General features: G+C 48.3%; 1 protein-coding gene across 1 annotated transcript in view; it reads left to right on the plus strand.

Moving 5' to 3' along the window:
• The window catches only part of LOC148474553 (adhesion G protein-coupled receptor G1-like), a 374,935-nt gene that overhangs the window by 13,076 nt on the left and 342,253 nt on the right, over positions 1 to 19,606 (plus strand). Inside the window, exon 2 of the mRNA XM_088458431.1 lies at positions 15,444 to 15,509. Within this exon, the coding sequence (XP_088314557.1) occupies positions 15,482 to 15,509 (28 nt within the window). The 5' untranslated portion in view covers positions 15,444 to 15,481. The remainder of the gene's footprint in view (positions 1 to 15,443; positions 15,510 to 19,606) is intronic.

The following is a 19,606-nucleotide window of genomic DNA, read 5'->3' on the forward strand; positions in this document are numbered from 1 at the left end:
CATCCCCATTGTCTCCCCTGTGGAGCCCTATGGACTTTGAGGAAAGAGTTAGCCAAAGTAGGTTTTACCATAACTCTCCACACATACATAATACAAATAATATAAATATATACAAATTATATACACACACACGCGAAACAGTCGGGAAGCCGATGGACGGAATCCTGACTGCCGGCTTCCCGACTGTATAATCGCAGCAAGGGTAAAATGAGAGGCATCGAAATCCCGACGCCTGTCATTTTCCCTACACTGGGAGCCCGACACCCGGCTTACCGATCGAAGGTAGGTTGGGCGACGGGCGCAGACAGCCGTGCGGGGGGGGGGGAGGTTAGGTTTAGGGTTCCCGGGGGACTTGGGGTTAGACACCCCCCCGGGAAGTTAGGTTTAGGCTAGGGGAAGGGGGGGGTTAGGGTTAGGCACCCCTAAGGGAGGGTTAGGGGGTAGAATAGGTTAGAGAATACTTATCTGGGGACGATCGGGATTGTCAGTGCTGTTGGGATTTGAACCGCCGGCCGCATCATACTGAATACACACACATATACATATATACACACATCTATACACATACACACACACACACACACACGTGCAAAAGTTGGTCAGATCAGTTGTACGATTTCCCGTCAGATACAGGACGATTTGTATTTAAAATGCAACTATATCCATACTGTAGGACCATACGATTTGATCAATCGCATCACATAATGTGTGTCAGTTCCTACACGATCAGTTGAGATCTCTCTGCAAAACCATCTGATCTGCGATCCAACTAGACAGCGGGGACGCGCATCAGGGTCGCAGAAGACTCAAAATACAACTATTTCAAGTGATTGGTCTGTCCAACCTCTAGTAACTGCCCAAATCGTGTTACAAATCGTCCCGTGTATGGCCAGCATTAGAATGCCTTCAGAAATAGACGTGTTGATGTTAAAAGTTTATTTTTATCAATTAACAAAATGCAAAGTGAATGAACAGAAGAGAAAGCTAAATCAAATCAATATGTGGTGTGACCACAATCTGCCTTCAAACAGCACCAATTCTCCTAGGTACACTTGTACACAGTTTTTGAAGGAACACGTCAGGGAAGTTGTTCCAAACATGTTGGAGAACTATTTACAGATCTTCTGTGAATGTATAGGTCTGTGCGGGGGGTGCGTATACGCCTGTGCGGGGGGGTGCGTATACGCCTGTGCGGGGGGGGGTGCGTATACGCCTGTGCGGGGGGGGGGTGCATACGCCTGTGCGGGGGAGGGTGCGTATACACCTGTGCGGGGGAGGGTGCGTATACGCCTGTGCGGGGGAGGGTGCGTATACGCCTGTGCGGGGGAGGGTGCGTATACGCCTGTGCGGGGGAGGGTGCGTATATGCCTGCGCGGGGGGGTGCGTATACGCCTGCGCGGGGGGGGTGCGTATACGCCTGTGTGTTGCGCGAGTATATATCATACTTGCCAACTTTCCTGGAACAGCCAGGAGGCCCTTCAGAGGAGCTGCCACCGTGAAAATGTAAATGAACCACCCCTCAGCACACTGAACAACCACCGGGGATGTCAAAGTCGGGACGATCGCGATGTATCGATCATCAATAGTCACATATATTTTTGATATAATAAAAATCGATGTTAATGTTATGGGTTTCAAATTATTATTATAAAAGATAGATAGAGATTATATATATATATACACACACACACATACAGTCAGGTGCATAAATATTGGGACATTGACAGAATTGTCATATTTTGGCCTCTATTCACCACCACAATGGCTTTGAAATGAAACAAACAAGATGTGATTTACCTGCAGACTTTCAGATTTAATTTGAGGGTAATTACATCCAAATCAGGTGAACGGTGTAGGAATTACAACGGTTTCTATATGTGCCTCCCACTTTTTAAGGGGCCAAAAGTAATGGGACAAACTAAACAATCCGAAATCTAACTTTCACTTTTTAATACTTTGTTGCAAATCCTTTGCAGGCAATTACAGCCTGAAGTCTGGAACGCATAGACATCACCAGACGCTGGGTTTCATCCCTGGTGATGCTCTGCCAGGCCTCTACTGCAAATGTCTTCAGTTCCTGCTTGTTCTTGGGGCATTCTCCCTTCAGTTTTGTCTTCATCAAGTGAAATGCATGCTCAATCAGATTCAGGTCAGGGGATTGACTTGGCCATTGCATAACATTCCACTTTTCAGCCTTAAAAAACTCTCTGGTTGCTTTTGCAGTATGCTTTGGGTCATTGTCCATCTGCACTGTGAAGCGCCGTCCAATGAGTTCTGAAGCATTTGACTGAATATGAGCATATAATATTGCCCGAAACACTTCAGAATTCATTCTGCTGCTTTTGTCAGCAGTCACATCATCAATAAATACAAGGGAACCAGTTCCATTGGCAGCCATACATGCCCACGCCATGACATTACCACCACCATGCTTCACTGATGAGGTGGTATGTTCTGGATCATGAGCAGTTCCTTTCCTTCTCCGTGCTCTTCTCTTCCCATCACTCTGGTACAAGTTGATCTTTGTCTCATCTGTCCATAGGATGTTGTTCCAGAACTGTAATGGCTTTTTTAGATGTTGTTTGGCAAACTCTAATCTGGTCTTCCTGTTTTTGAGGCTCACCAATGGTTTACATCTTGTGGTGAACCCTCTATATTCACTCTTGTGAAGTCTTCTCTTGATTGTTGACTTGGACACATATACACCTACCTCCTGGAGAGTCTTCTTGATTTGGCCAACTGTTGTGAAGGGGTTTTTCTTCACCAGGGAAATAATTCTTCTGTCATCCACCACAGTTGTTTTCCGTGGTCTTCCGGGTGTTGCTGAGCTCTCCGGTGCGTTCTTTCTTTTTAAGAATGTTCCAAACAGTTGATCTGGCCACACCTAATGTTTTTGCTATCTCTCTGATGGGTTTGCTTTGATTTTTCAGCCTAATGATGGCTTGCTTCACTGATAGTGACAGCTCTTTGGATCTCTTATTGAGAGTCGACAGCAACTGATTCCAAATGCAAATGTCACACCTAGAATCAACTCCAGACCTTTTACCTGCTTAATTGATAATGAAATAATGAGGGAATAGCCCACACCTGTCCATGAAATAGCTTTTGAGTTGATAGTCCCATTACTTTTGGCCCCTTAAAAAGTGGGAGGCACATATAGAAACCATTGTAATTCCTACACCGTTCACCTGATTTGGATGTAATTACCCTCAAATTAAATCTGAAAGTCTGCAGGTAAAGCTCATCTTGTTTGTTTCATTTCAAAGCCATTGTGGTGGTGACTAGAGGCCAAAATATTAAAATTCTGTCAATGTCCCAATATTTATGCACCTGACTGTGTATATATATCTCTATATATTTATCTATCTGTCTCATGTTGGATAATGTATAAATTGACGTTCTTGACCTAATTCAATCATAAAAAACCTGACAATTTCTGAGCGATTTTCAGAAACGTAGCCGGTTTAGTTAAATCTAATTGGGAATTTGAGGAAAACCGGCTGCTAGCACAGAAAGCGCAGGCTACTGCATGTGTGCCTCATTCTTTCCAAGCATGTACAGAGCCAGCGCACTGTAGGGAATACTAGAGTATAAAGGGAATGGGAGAGTGGTTACTGCGGAGGTCTGCCGGCCCACCCATGTCTATCCCAATACCTCAGTGTAATATGTCATCCCCACATACAGTGCTAGATGGCAGCAGTAACACACAGCTATGTCCCATGTTTATACCATCCAAGGTCACGGGTTCTGCTGTAATCATATACCAGGGGTAATAATGTTGTGTCTTGGAGTTGTAATACTAAGTACAAGGTCCTAAACTTTCCTCTGCAATGTACACTAACAGTATTGCAGCAGAAAGAACACACTGCTACTGTATACCGTATATCAGCATTCAGTGTATCAATACCTGTACCTAGCATTATAGGACATAATATGTATAATAAAGATACACAAACATCACACTGAAGCTCTGCATTATATATGTATGTTTATGGAAAAGAAATATTAATGCACTGAGCATCTGTCAGAGATGCTCTAGGTAATGCTCACTGTATTGTATAGAAGTCAATAGAATGCTCACTGTATTGTATAGAAGTCAATAGAATGCTCACTGCATTGTATAGAGATAACTAGAATGTTTTCTGAATTGTATAGAGGCACTAGAATGTTCTGTCCCTTGTAGTGGTCACTAGAATGCTCTCTGTATTGCATAAAGGTCACAAGAATACTACCAGTAGTGTATAGATGTAGCTAGAATGCTCTCTGCATTGTATAGGAGGTCACTAGAATGTTCTCTGCATTGTATAGGAGGTCACTAGAATGCTCTCTGCATTGTATAATGTCATATACTCGTAGACAGTCTGATGGTTTTACAAAACATACTTGAGGATAAGCAGAGTGGTGATTTAGGATAAGCCTGGAATAAAGGATTTGGGGGTCCCAGCGCAGATGGTAGGTGGGATGTTATTGGTTTACATTATGTGCCATGTTAGGTGGAGCCGCAATCTACAAAGCTGGGCACAAGCTGGGCTCCGGGGGGCCCCTGAGGACACTTTGCAATTAGAGCTCAGGCGCAGAACGGAAATGTAACCACAAGGTTTATCTCCTAATACAGTGTAATAATACATATAGTAACCAATACCCTGACCACAGTCAACACTATCTGTCATGCCTTGGGTCCTCTCGCCGACAGCCATGCTCTCTATAAACCACCCAGAGACGCTCTGTGGTAACGCTACACAGGAAGGCAGCACAGCGCACCAACCAACCACGGTTACACTAGTATAACACTACATTAATGAGCACCTTACACTTGTATGTACAGGTAACGCAGGTATCATGTAGTATATAGAGGCCTCTGAGCGCACACACCTCACACTCTAAGCCAAAGTCCTCTTCTGTTATTACACCCCCTCCATCCACGACTTCTACAAAGCAATGCGCTTTAGTGTGTAGCTGTGTAAGTGACTGTGTGTGTGTATGTGACTGTGTGTAGCTGTGTATGTGACTGTGTGTGTAGCTGTGTATGTGACTGTGTAGCTGTGTATGTGACTGTGTGTAGCTGTGTATGTGACTGTGTGTGTAGCTATGTGACTGTGTGTGTAGCTATGTAAGTGACTGTGTGTGACTGTGTGTGTGTACTGTAGCTGTGTATGTGACTGTGTAGCTGTGTATGTGACTGTGTGTAGCTGTGTATGTGACTGTGTAGCTGTGTATGTATGTGTAGCTGTGTATGTGACTGTGTGTGGCTGTGTATGTGACTGTGTGTAGCTGTGTATGTGACTGTGTGTAGCTGTGTATGTGACTGTGTGTAGCTGTGTATGTGTGTGTAGCTGTGTATGACTGTGTGTAGCTATGTATGAGTGTGTAGCTGTATATGTGAATGTGTTTGTGTAGCTGTGTATGTGTGTGTAGCTGTGTATGTGACTGTGTGTTTGTGTAGCTATGTATGTGTGTGTAGCTGTATATGTGACTGTGTGTGTAGCTATGTATGTGTGTAGCTGTGTGTGGCTGTGTATGTGACTGTGTGTTTGTGTAGCTATTTATGTGTGTGTAGCTGTGTATGTGACTGTGTGTAGCTATGTATGTGTGTGTAGCTGTGTATGTGACTGTGTGTAGCTATGTATGTGTGTGTAGCTGTGTATGTGACTGTGTGTAGCTGTGTATGTGACGGTGTGTAGCTGTGTATGTGACGGTGTGTTTGTGTAGCTATTTATGTGTGTGTAGCTGTGTATGTGACTGTGTGTAGCTGTATATGTGACTGTGTGTTTGAGTAGCTATGTATGTGTGTGTAGCTGTGTATGTGACTGTTTGTGTAGCTATTTATGTGTGTGTAGCTGTGTATGTGACTGTGTGTAGCTATGTATGTGTGTGTAGCTGTGTATGTGACTGTGTGTAGCTGTGTATGTGACGGTGTGTAGCTGTGTATGTGACGGTATGTTTGTGGAGCTATTTATGTGTGTGTAGCTGTGTATGTGACTGTGTGTAGCTGTATATGTGACTGTGTGTTTGAGTAGCTATGTATGTGTGTGTAGCTGTGTATGTGACTGTGTGCTTATGTAGCTATGTATGTGTAGCTGTGTATGTGACTGTGTGTTTGTGTAGCTATGCATGTGTGTGTATCTGTGTATGTGACTGTGTGTGTAGCTGTATATGTGACTGTTTGTGTAGCTATGTATGTGTGTGTAGCTGTGTATGTGACTGTGTGTAGCTGTGTATGTGACTGTGTGTAGCTGTGTATGTGACTGTGTATGTAGCTATATATGTGACTGTGTGTTTGTGTAGCTGTGTATGTGACTGTGTGTAGCTGTATATGTGACTGTGTGTTTGTGTAGCTATGTGTGTAGCTGTGTGACTGTGTTTGTGTAGCTATGTGTGTAGCTGTGTGACTGTTTGTGTAGCTATGCATGTGTGTGTAGCTGTGTATGTGATTGTGTGTAGCTGTGTATGTGACTGTGTGTGTAGCTGTGTATGTGACTGTGTAGCTGTGTATGTGACTGTGTGTAGCTGTGTATGTGACTGTGTGTGTAGCTGTGTATGTGACTGTTTGTGTAGCTATGTATGTGTGTGTAGCTGTGTATGTGACTGTGTGTAGATATGTATGTGTGTGTAGCTGTGTATGTGACTGTGTGTAGCTGTGTATGTGTGTAGCTGTGTATGTAACTGTGTGTAGCTATTTAAGTGTGTGTAGCTGTGTATGTGACTGTTTGTGTAGCTATGTATGTGTGTGTAGATATGTATGTGACTGTAGCTGTGTATGTGACTGTGTGTAGCTGTGTATGTGACTGTTTGTGTAGCTATGTATGTGTGTGTAGCTGTGTATGTGACTGTGTGTAGATATGTATGTGACTGTAGCTGTGTATGTGACTGTGTGTAGCTGTGTATGTGACTGTTTGTGTAGCTATTTATGTGTGTGTAGCTGTGTATGTGACTGTGTGTTTATGTAGCCATGTATGTGTAGCTGTGTATGTGACTGTGTGTGTAGCTATATATGTGACTGTGTTTGTGTAGCTATGCATGTGTGTGTAGCTGTGTATGTGACTGTGTGTAGCTGTGTGTAGCTGTGTATGTGACTGTGTGTGTAGCTGTGTATGTGACTGTGTGTAGCTGTGTATGTGACTGTGTGTGTAGCTATATATGTGACTGTGTTTGTGTAGCTATGTATGTGTGTGTGACTGTGTATGTGACTGTGTGTAGCTGTGTATGTGTGTGTAGCTATTTATGTGTGTGTAGCTGTGTGTGTAGCTATATATGTGACTGTTTGTGTAGCTATTTATGTGTGTGTAGCTGTGTATGTGACTGTGTGTCGCTGTGCATGTGACTGTGTGTTTATGTAGCTATGTATGTGTAACTGTGTATGTGACTGTGTGTGTAGCTATATATGTGACTGTTTGTGTTGCTATGTATGTGTGTGTAGCTGTGTATGTGACTGTGTGTAGCTATGTATGTGTGTGTAGCTGTGTATGTGACTGTGTGTAGCTGTGTATGTGACTGTGTTTGTGTAGCTATTTATGTGTGTGTAGCTGTGTATGTGACTGTGTGTAGCTGTGTATGTAACTGTGTGTAGCTATTTAAGTGTGTGTAGCTGTGTATGTGACTGTAGCTGTGTATGTGACTGTGTGTAGCTGTGTATGTGACTGTTTGTGTAGCTATTTATGTGTTTGTAGCTGTGTATGTGACTGTGTGTAGCTGTGTATGTGACTGTGTGTGTAGCTATATATGTGACTGTTTGTGTAGCTATGTATGTGTGTGTAGCTGTGTATGTGACTGTGTGTAGCTATTTATGTGTGTGTAGCTGTGTATGTGACTGTGTGTAGCTGTGTATGTGTGTAGCTGTGTATGTAACTGTGTGTAGCTATATATGTGACTGTGTGTTTATGTAGCTATGTATGTGTGTGTAGCTGTGTATGTGACTGTGTGTAGCTATGTATGTGTAGCTGTGTATGTGACTGTGTGTAGCTGTGTATGTGACTGTGTGTAGCTTTGTATGTAACTATGTGTAGCTATTTGTGTGTAGCTGTGTATGTGATTGTGTGTAGCTGTATATGTGACTGTGTGTGTAGCTATGTATGTGTGTGTAGCTGTGTATGTGACTGTAGCTGTGTATGTGACTGTGTGTAGCCATGTATGTGTGTGTAGCTGTGTATGTGACTGTGTGTAGCCATGTATGTGTGTGTAGCTGTGTATGTGACTGTGTTTGTGTAGCTGTGTATGTGTGTGTAGCTGTGTATGTGACTGTTTGTGTAGCTGTGTGTGTAGCTGTGTAGCTATTTGTTTGTGTAGCTATGTGTGTGTAGCTGTGTATGTGACTGTGTGTTTGTGTAGCTATGTATGTGTGTGTAGCTGTGTATGTGACTGTTTGTGTAGCTATTTATATTTGTGTAGCTGTGTATGTGACTGTGTGTGTAGCTGTGTATGTGACTGTGTAGCTATGTGTGTGTGTAGCGGTGTATGTGACTGTGTGTGTAGCTATTTATATGTGTGTACTGTGTAGCTGTGTATGTTACTGTGTGTTTGTGTAGCTATTTATGTGTGTGTAGCTGTGTATGTGACTGTGTGTAGCTATGTATGTGTGTGTAGCTGTGTATGTGACTGTGTGTAGCTGTGTATGTGACTGTGTGTGGCTATGTATGTGACTATGTGTAGCTATGTATGTGTGTGTAGCTGTGTATGTGACTGTGTGTAGCTGTGTATGTGACTGTGTGTAGCTGTGTATGTGACTATGTGTGTAGCTGTGTATGTGACTGTGTGTAGCTGTGTATGTGACTGTGTGTGTAGCTGTGTATGTGACTGTGTGTAGCTGTGTATGTGACTGTGTATGTGACTGTGTGTAGCTGTGTATGTGACTGTGTGTAGCTGTGTATGTGGTTGTGTGTGTAGCTGTGTATGTGACTGTGTGTGTGTAGCTGTGTATGTGACTGTGTGTGTAGCTGTGTATGTGACTGTGTGTGTGTAGCTGTGTATGTGACTGTGTGTGTGTAGCTGTGTATGTGACTGTGTGTAGCTGTGTATGTGACTGTGTGTGTGTGTAGCTGTGTATGTGACTGTGTGTGTGTGTAGCTGTGTATGTGACTGTGTGTGTAGCTGTGTATGTGACTGTGTGTGTGTGTAGCTGTGTATGTGACTGTGTGTGTGTGTAGCTGTGTATGTGACTGTGTGTGTAGCTGTGTGTGTAGCTGTGTATAGCTGTGAATGTGTGCGTGTGGCCAGGTGTGGGGTAGGGGGTCGGGTAGGGGGGTCAGGCGTGGAGTAGTGCGGGGGGCCAGACATGGGGTAGTGCGGGGGACCAGGCATGGGGTGTGCAGGATGACGGCTCGGGCCTGTGCTGGGGCTGTAGGGTCACTGGCGTTCTCTCATCACTAGGAATGATCTGCATGTGGTGTGTGGGATGTGCTGCAGGTTGGGGCAATGGTATAATGAATGGATGGGGGCTGGGAAGCAGAGAGTGTCCTGGGGCACTGGCTCCGACCCCCTAATCTCATAGTGATCCGTCATGTGTCAGCGTTTGTGGGGCAGTAACTATGGGGCAGAGCTGGGCAACCGGTGACTTCATCAATTGTGGAACCGCAAGTCCCAGCATTACCGGCACGCGTTACTCAGCACCAGTTCCAGCCGTTGTGTTTGTATTACAGGGCTGTGAATAAGTGCAGCTATCTGCCCCATCTGTTAATGCCCCAATAATTCTCCATCCTCTGTACAGCAACGTAAGTGACAGGACAGGAATGAGCCGGCGCGGTGCAGGAACACTACAAGCTGCTGTATTATATACTTTTATATTAAAATCTACTCTTCTGCCTTTATTTACATTTCTCCATGTTACTCCGGGATCTGGGATATAAGGAGAACGGTCTCACGCCACTGGGTCTCTATGCGGCGGTGGCGGGATGTAGTGATGTCATCATCTGCTCCTCTTCTGTCACAGCTGCTACTGCGTCTTTATGTTGTGCTTCCTATTGAGAGGCCCTCCGTCAGCGGCACAAATGCGCGGACCATCGCCCTGACCATAAAACATTGCAGGCACAGACTGTCCGAAGGGTCATGGCTGCCAGTGTCAGTGGGCGCAAACAGTGACCGACGTGACACACCCACAGCACGATGCCACAGAGCTACAATATTACCCTGCACTGTAACTATAAGGGGCCCAGGCCAAACCATTCTCTGATGGGCCTCGCTTTGTGCCCCGGGGGCATTGTCATGCTGATACAGGAGGGACCTTCCCCAAACTGATACCACAGAGCTGTAATCTCACCATTATACTGTCACTGTAATATTACCCCGCACTGTAACTATAAGGGGCCCAGGCCAAACCATTCTCTGATGGCCTCGCTTTGTGCCCCGGGGGCATTGTCATGCTGATACAGGAGGGACCTTCCCCAAACTGATACCACAGAGCTGTAATCTCACCATTATACTGTCACTGTAATATTATCCCGCACTGTAACTATAAGGGGCCCAGGCCAAACCATTCTCTGATGGCCTCGCTTTGTGCCCCGGGGGCATTGTCATGCTGATACAGGAGGGGCCTTCCCCAAACTGATACCACAGAGCTGTAATCTCACCATTATACTGTCACTGTAATATTACCCTGCACTGTAACTATAAGGGGCCCAGGCCAAACCATTCTCTGATGGGCCTCGCTTTGTGCCCCGGGGGCATTGTCATGCTGATACAGGAGGGACCTTCCCCAAACTGATACCACAGAGCTGTAATCTCACCATTATACTGTCACTGTAATATTACCCTGCACTGTAACTATAAGGGGCCCAGGCCATACCATTCTCTGATGGCCTCGCTTTGTGCCTCGGGGGCATTGTCATGCTGATACAGGAGGGGCCTTCCCCAAACTGATACCACAGAGCTGTAATCTCACCATTATACTGTCACTGTAATATTACGCTGCACTGTAACTATAAGGGGCCCAGGCCAAACCATTCTCTGATGGGCCTCGCTTTGTGCCCCGGGGGCATTGTCATGCTGATACAGGAGGGACCTTCCCCAAACTGATACCACAGAGCTGTAATCTCACCATTATACTGTGACTGTAATATTACCCTGCACTGTAACTATAAGGGGCCCAGGCCATACCATTCTCTGATGGCCTCGCTTTGTGCCTCGGGGGCATTGTCATGCTGATACAGGAGGGGCCTTCCCCAAACTGATACCACAGAGCTGTAATCTCACCATTATACTGTCACTGTAATATTACCCTGCACTGTAACTATATGGGGCCCAGGCCATACCATTCTCTGATGGCCTCGCTATGTGTCCCGGGGGCATTGTCATGCTGATACAGGAGGAGCCTTCCCCAAACTGATCCCACGGAGCTGTAATCTCACCATTATACTGTCACTGTAATATTACCCTGCACTGTAACTATAAGGGGCCCAGGCCAAACCATTCTCTGATGGCCTCGCTTTGTACCCCGAGGGCATTGTCATGCTGATACAGGAGGAGCCTTCCCCAAACTGATACCACAGAGCTGTAATCTCACCATTATACTGTCACTGTAATGTTACCCTGCACTGTAAGGGGCCCAGGCCATACCATTCTCTGATGGCCTCGCTATGTGTCCCGGGGGCATTGTCATGCTGATACAGGAGGGACCTTCCCCAAACTGATACCACAGAGCTGTAATCTCACCATTATACTGTCACTGTAATATTACCCTGCACTGTAACTATAAGGGGCCCAGGCCAAACCATTCTCTGATGGCCTCGCTTTGTACCCCGGGGGCATTGTCATGCTGATACAGGAGGGACCTTCCCCAAACTGATACCACAGAGCTGTAATCTCACCATTATACTGTCACTGTAATACTACCCTGCACTGTAACTATAAGGGGCCCAGGCCATACCATTCTCTGATGGCCTCGCTTTGTGCCCCGGGGGCATTGTCATGCTGATACAGGAGGGGCCTTCCCCAATCTGATACCACAGAGCTGTAATCTCACCATTATACTGTCATTGTAATATTACCCTGCACTGTAACTATAAGGGGCCCAGGCCAAACCATTCTCTGATGGCCTCGCTTTGTGGCCCGGGGGCATTGTCATGCTGATACAGGAGGGACCTTCCCCAAACTGATACCACAGAGCTGTAATCTCACCATTATACTGTCACTGTAATATTACCCTGCACTGGAACTATAAGGGGCCCAGGCCAAACCATTGTCTGATGGCCTCGCTTTGTACCCCGGGGGCATTGTCATGCTGATACAGGAGGAGCCTTCCCCAAACTGATCCCACGGAGCTGTAATCTCACCATTATACTGTCACTGTAATATTACCCTGCACTGTAACTATAAGGGGCCCAGGCCAAACCATTCTCTGATGGCCTCGCTTTGTACCCCGGGGGCATTGTCATGCTGATACAGGAGGAGCCTTCCCCAAACTGATACCACAGAGCTGTAATCTCACCATTATTCTGTCACTGTAATATTACCCTGCACTGTAACTATAAGGGGCCCAGGCCAAACCATTCTCTGATGGGCCTCGCTTTGTGCCCCGGGGGCATTGTCATGCTGATACAGGAGGGGCCTTCCCCAAACTGATACCACAGAGCTGTAATCTCACCATTATACTGTCACTGTAATATTACCCCGCACTGTAACTATAAGGGGCCCAGGCCAAACCATTCTCTGATGGCCTCGCTTTGTGGCCCGCTGGCATTGTCATGCTGATACAGGAGGGACCTTCCCCAAACTGATACCACAGAGCTGTAATCTCACCATTATACTGTCACTGTAATATTACCCTGCACTGGAACTATAAGGGGCCCAGGCCAAACCATTGTCTGATGGCCTCGCTTTGTACCCCGGGGGCATTGTCATGCTGATACAGGAGGAGCCTTCCCCAAACTGATACCACAGAGCTGTAATCTCACCATTATTCTGTCACTGTAATATTACCCTGCACTGTAACTATAAGGGGCCCAGGCCAAACCATTCTCTGATGGGCCTCGCTTTGTGCCCCGGGGGCATTGTCATGCTGATACAGGAGGGGCCTTCCCCAAACTGATACCACAGAGCTGTAATCTCACCATTATACTGTCACTGTAATATTACCCCGCACTGTAACTATAAGGGGCCCAGGCCAAACCATTCTCTGATGGCCTCGCTTTGTGGCCCGCTGGCATTGTCATGCTGATACAGGAGGGACCTTCCCCAAACTGATACCACAGAGCTGTAATCTCACCATTATACTGTCACTGTAATATTACCCTGCACTGGAACTATAAGGGGCCCAGGCCAAACCATTGTCTGATGGCCTCGCTTTGTACCCCGGGGGCATTGTCATGCTGATACAGGAGGAGCCTTCCCCAAACTGATCCCACGGAGCTGTAATCTCACCATTATACTGTCACTGTAATATTACCCTGCACTGTAACTATAAGGGGCCCAGGCCAAACCATTCTCTGATGGCCTCGCTTTGTACCCCGGGGGCATTGTCATGCTGATACAGGAGGAGCCTTCCCCAAACTGATACCACAGAGCTGTAATCTCACCATTATACTGTCACTGTAATATTACCCTGCACTGTAACTATAAGGGGCCCAGGCCAAACCATTCTCTGATGGCCTCGCTTTGTACCCCGGGGGCATTGTCATGCTGATACAGGAGGAGCCTTCCCCAAACTGATACCACAGAGCTGTAATATCACCATTATACTGTCACTGTAATGTTACCCTGCACTGTAACTATAAGGGGCCCAGGCCAAACCATTCTCTGATGGCCTCGCTTTGTGCCCCGGGGGCATTGTCATGCTGATACAGGAGGGGCCTTCCCCAAACTAATACCACAGAGCTGTAATCTCACCATTATACTGTCACTGTAATATTACCCTGCACTGTATATAACGCTGTATCTAATAGCGCAATTACATACAGCATTATATGTAGCGCAGTCTATAATGCTGTATATAATTGCACTGTATATAATACTGTATATAATGCTGTATCTAATTGCAGTGTATACAATGCTGTATCTAATTGCAGTGTATATAATACAGGAAACCTAATTTATTCCCAGTTATTGCAAATGTGAAAGCAGAAGATACTAAAAACCAGCGTGAAGCTTAGTATCCTCATGTCCTATATTATATTATATTATATGTGACTGCTCCCAGACATCTGTATACAGGAATTATTATTATTTATGGGGCCCAGGGGCACTTTCATCTGGGAGGATCATGGGATTAGGACATGAAAGCTGGAATTACCTGTAACACACCTGAGGGGGCGGATCCCTCTCCGGAACCTGCCGAGACAATAGCAAACAATGTCTGCACTCCTGGCCTGACAGGTAACACAATCCCCACATTGTACCTCACAGGGGCAAAGACAAGGCAACACAACCTGCACCACACAGCGCAGCACCAGAGGCGATAGTACTGCCCAGCCCGACCCCAGCCTCATGTGAGGTACCCCTATATCTAACCCCTTCCCAGCCTGACCCCAGCCTCATGTGAGGTACCCCTATATCTAACCCCTTCCCAGCCTGACCCCAGCCTCATGTGAGGTACCCCTATATCTAACCCCTTCCCAGCCTGACCCCAGCCTCATGTGAGGTACCCCTATATCTAACCCCTTCCCAGCCTGACCCCAGCCTCATGTGAGGTACCCCTATATCTAACCCCTTCCCAGCCTGACCCCAGCCTCATGTGAGGTACCCCTATATCTAACCCCTTCCCAGCCTGACCCCAGCCTCATGTGAGGTACCCCTATATCTAACCCCTTCCCAGCCTGACCCCAGCCTCATGTGAGGTACCCCTATATCTAACCCCTTCCCAGCCTGACCCCAGCCTCATGTGAGGTACCCCTATATCTAACCCCTTCCCAGCCTGACCCCAGCCTCATGTGAGGTACCCCTATATCTAACCCCTTCCCAGCCTGACCCCAGCCTCATGTGAGGTACCCCTATATCTAACCCCTTCCCAGCCTGACCCCAGCCTCATGTGAGGTACCCCTATATCTAACCCCTTCCCAGCCTGACCCCAGCCTCATGTGAGGTACCCCTATATCTAACCCCTTCCCAGCCTGACCCCAGCCTCATGTGAGGTACCCCTATATCTAACCCCTTCCCAGCCTGACCCCAGCCTCATGTGAGGTACCCCTATATCTAACCCCTTCCCAGCCTGACCCCAGCCTCATGTGAGGTACCCCTATATCTAACCCCTTCCCAGCCTAAAGTGAGGTACCCCCCCCCCCCATTCCCTGTGTCACCCCCCCCCCCCCCATTCCCAGTGTCACCCCCCCCCATTCCCTGTGTCACCCCCCCCCATTCCCTGGCAGGGGGAGCAGTAGCAGGTGATCTGTGTGTGGCATCTGCTGTATTTCTACTTCTCAACTTCTTTCAGCAAATTGTGTCTGTCAGTGTTGGAGGCAGACACCCCCCCCCCCCATCTCCTCCCTCAGTAAACATTAACAAAGGTTCTCTCTTCTCCTCAGACACAGACACAGCCGGTTACTCCGGAGGATCAGTCACCATGTCCCCGCTACTACTACTACTGCTAGGTATGTATCCTCCTCTACCCGCCCTTCAGTGTACCCCTATTACTGCTGTCTCCCCCTAATACACCTGTACCCCTATTACTGCTGTCTCCCCCTAATACACCTGTACCCCCATTACTGCTGCTCTCATCCTTCCTACACCCCCATTACTGCTGCTCTCCTCCTTCCCACACCTGTACCCCCATTACTGCTGCGCTCCTCCTTCCCACACCTGTACCCCCATTACTGCTGCTCTCCTCCTTCCTACACCTGTACCCCCATTACTGCTGCTCTCCTCCTTCCCACACCTGTACCCCCATTACTGCTGCTCTCCTCCTTCCCACACCTGTACCCCCAATACTGCTGCTCTCATCCTTCCTACACCCCTATTACAGCTGCGCTCCTCCTTCCCACACCTGTACCCCCATTACTGCTGCTCTCATCCATCTTACACCCCTATTACTGCTGCTCTCCTCCTTCCCACACCTGTACCCCCATTACTGCTGTCTCCCCCTAATACACCTGTACCCCTATTACTGCTGTCTCCCCCTAATACACCTGTACCCCTATTACTGCTGCGCTCCTCCTTCCTACACCCTTATTACTGCTGCTCTCCTCCTTCCCACACCTGTACCCCCATTACTGCTGTCTCCCCCTAATACACCTGTACCCCTATTACTGCTGTCTCCCCCTAATACACCTGTACCCCCATTACTGCTGCGCTCCTCCTTCCTACACCCTTATTACTGCTGCTCTCCTCCTTCCCACACCTGTACCCCCATTACTGCTGCTCTCCTCCTTCCTACACCCTTATTACTGCTGCTCTCCTCCTTCCCACACCTGTACCCCCATTACTGCTGCGCTCCTCCTTCACACACCTGTACCCCCATTACTGCTGCTCTCCTCCTTCCCACACTTGTACCCCCATTACTGCTGCTCTCCTCCTTCCTACACCTGTACCCCCATTACTGCTGCTCTCCTCCTTCCTACACCCTTATTACTGCTGCTCTCCTCCTTCCCACACCTGTACCCCCATTACTGCTGCTCTCCTCCTTCCTACACCCCTATTACTGCTGCTCTCCTCCTTCCTACACCACTATTACAGCTGCGCTCCTCCTTCCCACACCTGTACCCCCATTACTGCTGCTCTCATCCTTCTTACACCCCTATTACTGCTGCTCTCCTCCTTCCTACACCCCTATTACTGCTGCTCTCCTCCTTCCTACACCCCTATTACAGCTGCGCTCCTCCTTCCCACACCTGTACCCCCATTACTGCTGCTCTCATCCTTCTTACACCCCTATTACTGCTGCTCTCCTCCTTCCCACACCTGTACCCCCATTACTGCTGTCTCCCCCTAATACACCTGTACCCCTATTACTGCTGTCTCCCCCTAATACACCTGTACCCCTATTACTGCTGTCTCCCCCTAATACACCTGTACCCCCATTACTGCTGCTCTCATCCTTCCTACACCCCTATTACTGCTGCTCTCCTCCTTCCCACACCTGTACCCCTATTACTGCTGTCTCCCCCTAATACACCTGTACCCCTATTACTGCTGTCTCCCCCTAATACACCTGTACCCCTATTACTGCTGTCTCCCCCTAATACACCTGTACCCCCATTACTGCTGCTCTCATCCTTCCTACACCCCCATTACTGCTGCTCTCCTCCTTCCCACACCTGTACCCCCATTACTACTGCTCTCCTCCTTCCCACACCTGTACCCCCATTACTGCTGCTCTCCTCCTTCCCACACCTGTACCCCCATTACTGCTGCTCTCCTCCTTCCCACAACTGTACCCCCATTACTGCTGCTCTCCTCCTTCCCACACCTGTACCCCCAATACTGCTGCTCTCATCCTTCCTACACCCCTATTACTGCTGCTCTCCTCCTTCCTACACCTGTACCCCCATTACTGCTGCTCTCCTCCTTCCTACACCTGTACCCCCATTACTGCTGCGCTTCTCCTTCCTACACCCTTATTACTGCTGCTCTCCTCCTTCCTACACCCTTATTACTGCTGCTCTCCTCCTTCCCACACCTGTACCCCCATTACTGCTGCTCTCCTCCTTCCTACACCCTTATTACTGCTGCTCTCATCCTTCCTACACCCTTATTACTGCTGCTCTCCTCCTTCCCACACCTGTACCCCCATTACTGCTGCGCTCCTCCTTCCCACACCTGTACCCCCATTACTGCTGCTCTCCTCCTTCCCACACCTGTACCCCCATTACTGCTGCTCTCCTCCTTCCCACACCTGTACCCCCATTACTGCTGCTCTCCTCCTTCCTACACCCCTATTACTGCTGCTCTCCTCCTTCCCACACCTGTACCCCCATTACTGCTGCTCTCCTCCTTCCTACACCCCCATTACTGCTGCTCTCCTCCTTCCTACACCCCTATTACTGCTGCTCTCCTCCTTCCTACACCTTTATTACTGCTGCTCTCCTCCTTCCCACACCTGTACCCCCATTACTGCTGCTCTCCTCCTTCCCACACCTGTACCCCCATTACTGCTGTCTCCCCCTAATACACCTGTACCCCTATTACTGCTGTCTCCCCCTAATACACCTGTACCCCTATTACTGCTGTCTCCCCCTAATACACCTGTACCCCCATTACTGCTGCTCTCATCCTTCCTACACCCCTATTACTGCTGCTCTCCTCCTTCCCACACCTGTACCCCTATTACTGCTGTCTCCCCCTAATACACCTGTACCCCTATTACTGCTGTCTCCCCCTAATACACCTGTACCCCTATTACTGCTGTCTCCCCCTAATACACCTGTACCCCCATTACTGCTGCTCTCATCCTTCCTACACCCCCATTACTGCTGCTCTCCTCCTTCCCACACCTGTACCCCCATTACTGCTGCTCTCCTCCTTCCCACACCTGTACCCCCATTACTGCTGCTCTCCTCCTTCCCACACCTGTACCCCCATTACTGCTGCTCTCCTCCTTCCCACAACTGTACCCCCATTACTGCTGCTCTCCTCCTTCCCACACCTGTACCCCCAATACTGCTGCTCTCATCCTTCCTACACCCCTATTACTGCTGCTCTCCTCCTTCCTACACCTGTACCCCCATTACTGCTGCTCTCCTCCTTCCTACACCTGTACCCCCATTACTGCTGCGCTTCTCCTTCCTACACCCTTATTACTGCTGCTCTCCTCCTTCCTACACCCTTATTACTGCTGCTCTCCTCCTTCCCACACCTGTACCCCCATTACTGCTGCTCTCCTCCTTCCTACACCCTTATTACTGCTGCTCTCATCCTTCCTACACCCTTATTACTGCTGCTCTCCTCCTTCCCACACCTGTACCCCCATTACTGCTGCGCTCCTCCTTCCCACACCTGTACCCCCATTACTGCTGCTCTCCTCCTTCCCACACCTGTACCCCCATTACTGCTGCTCTCCTCCTTCCCACACCTGTACCCCCATTACTGCTGCTCTCCTCCTTCCTACACCCCTATTACTGCTGCTCTCCTCCTTCCCACACCTGTACCCCCATTACTGCTGCTCTCCTCCTTCCTACACCCCTATTACTGCTGCTCTCCTCCTTCCTACACCTTTATTACTGCTGCTCTCCTCCTTCCCACACCTGTACCCCCATTACTGCTGCTCTCATCCTTCCTACACCCTTATTACTGCTGCTCTCCTCCTTCCCACACCTGTACCCCCATTACTGCTGCTCTCCTCCTTCCTACACCCCCATTACTGCTGCTCTCCTCCTTCCTACACCCCTATTACTGCTGCTCTCCTCCTTCCTACACCCCTATTACAGCTGCGCTCCTCCTTCCCACACCTGTACCCCCATTACTGCTGCTCTCATCCTTCTTACACCCCTATTACTGCTGCTCTCCTCCTTCCCACACCTGTACCCCCATTACTGCTGCGCTCCTCCTTCCCACACCTGTACCCCCATTATTGCTGCTCTCCTCCTTCCCACACCTGTACCCCCATTACTGCTGCTCTCCTCCTTCCCACACCTGTACCCCCATTACTGCTGCTCTCCTCCTTCCCACACCTGTACCCCCATTACTGCTGCTCTCCTCCTTCCTACACCCTTATTACTGCTGCTCTCATCCTTCTTACACCCCTATTACTGCT

The sequence above is a fragment of the Taudactylus pleione genome, unplaced genomic scaffold (genome assembly GCF_031769625.1).
Source record: "Taudactylus pleione unplaced genomic scaffold, aTauple2 ptg000832l, whole genome shotgun sequence".
Taxonomy (NCBI): Eukaryota; Metazoa; Chordata; class Amphibia; order Anura; family Myobatrachidae; genus Taudactylus; species Taudactylus pleione.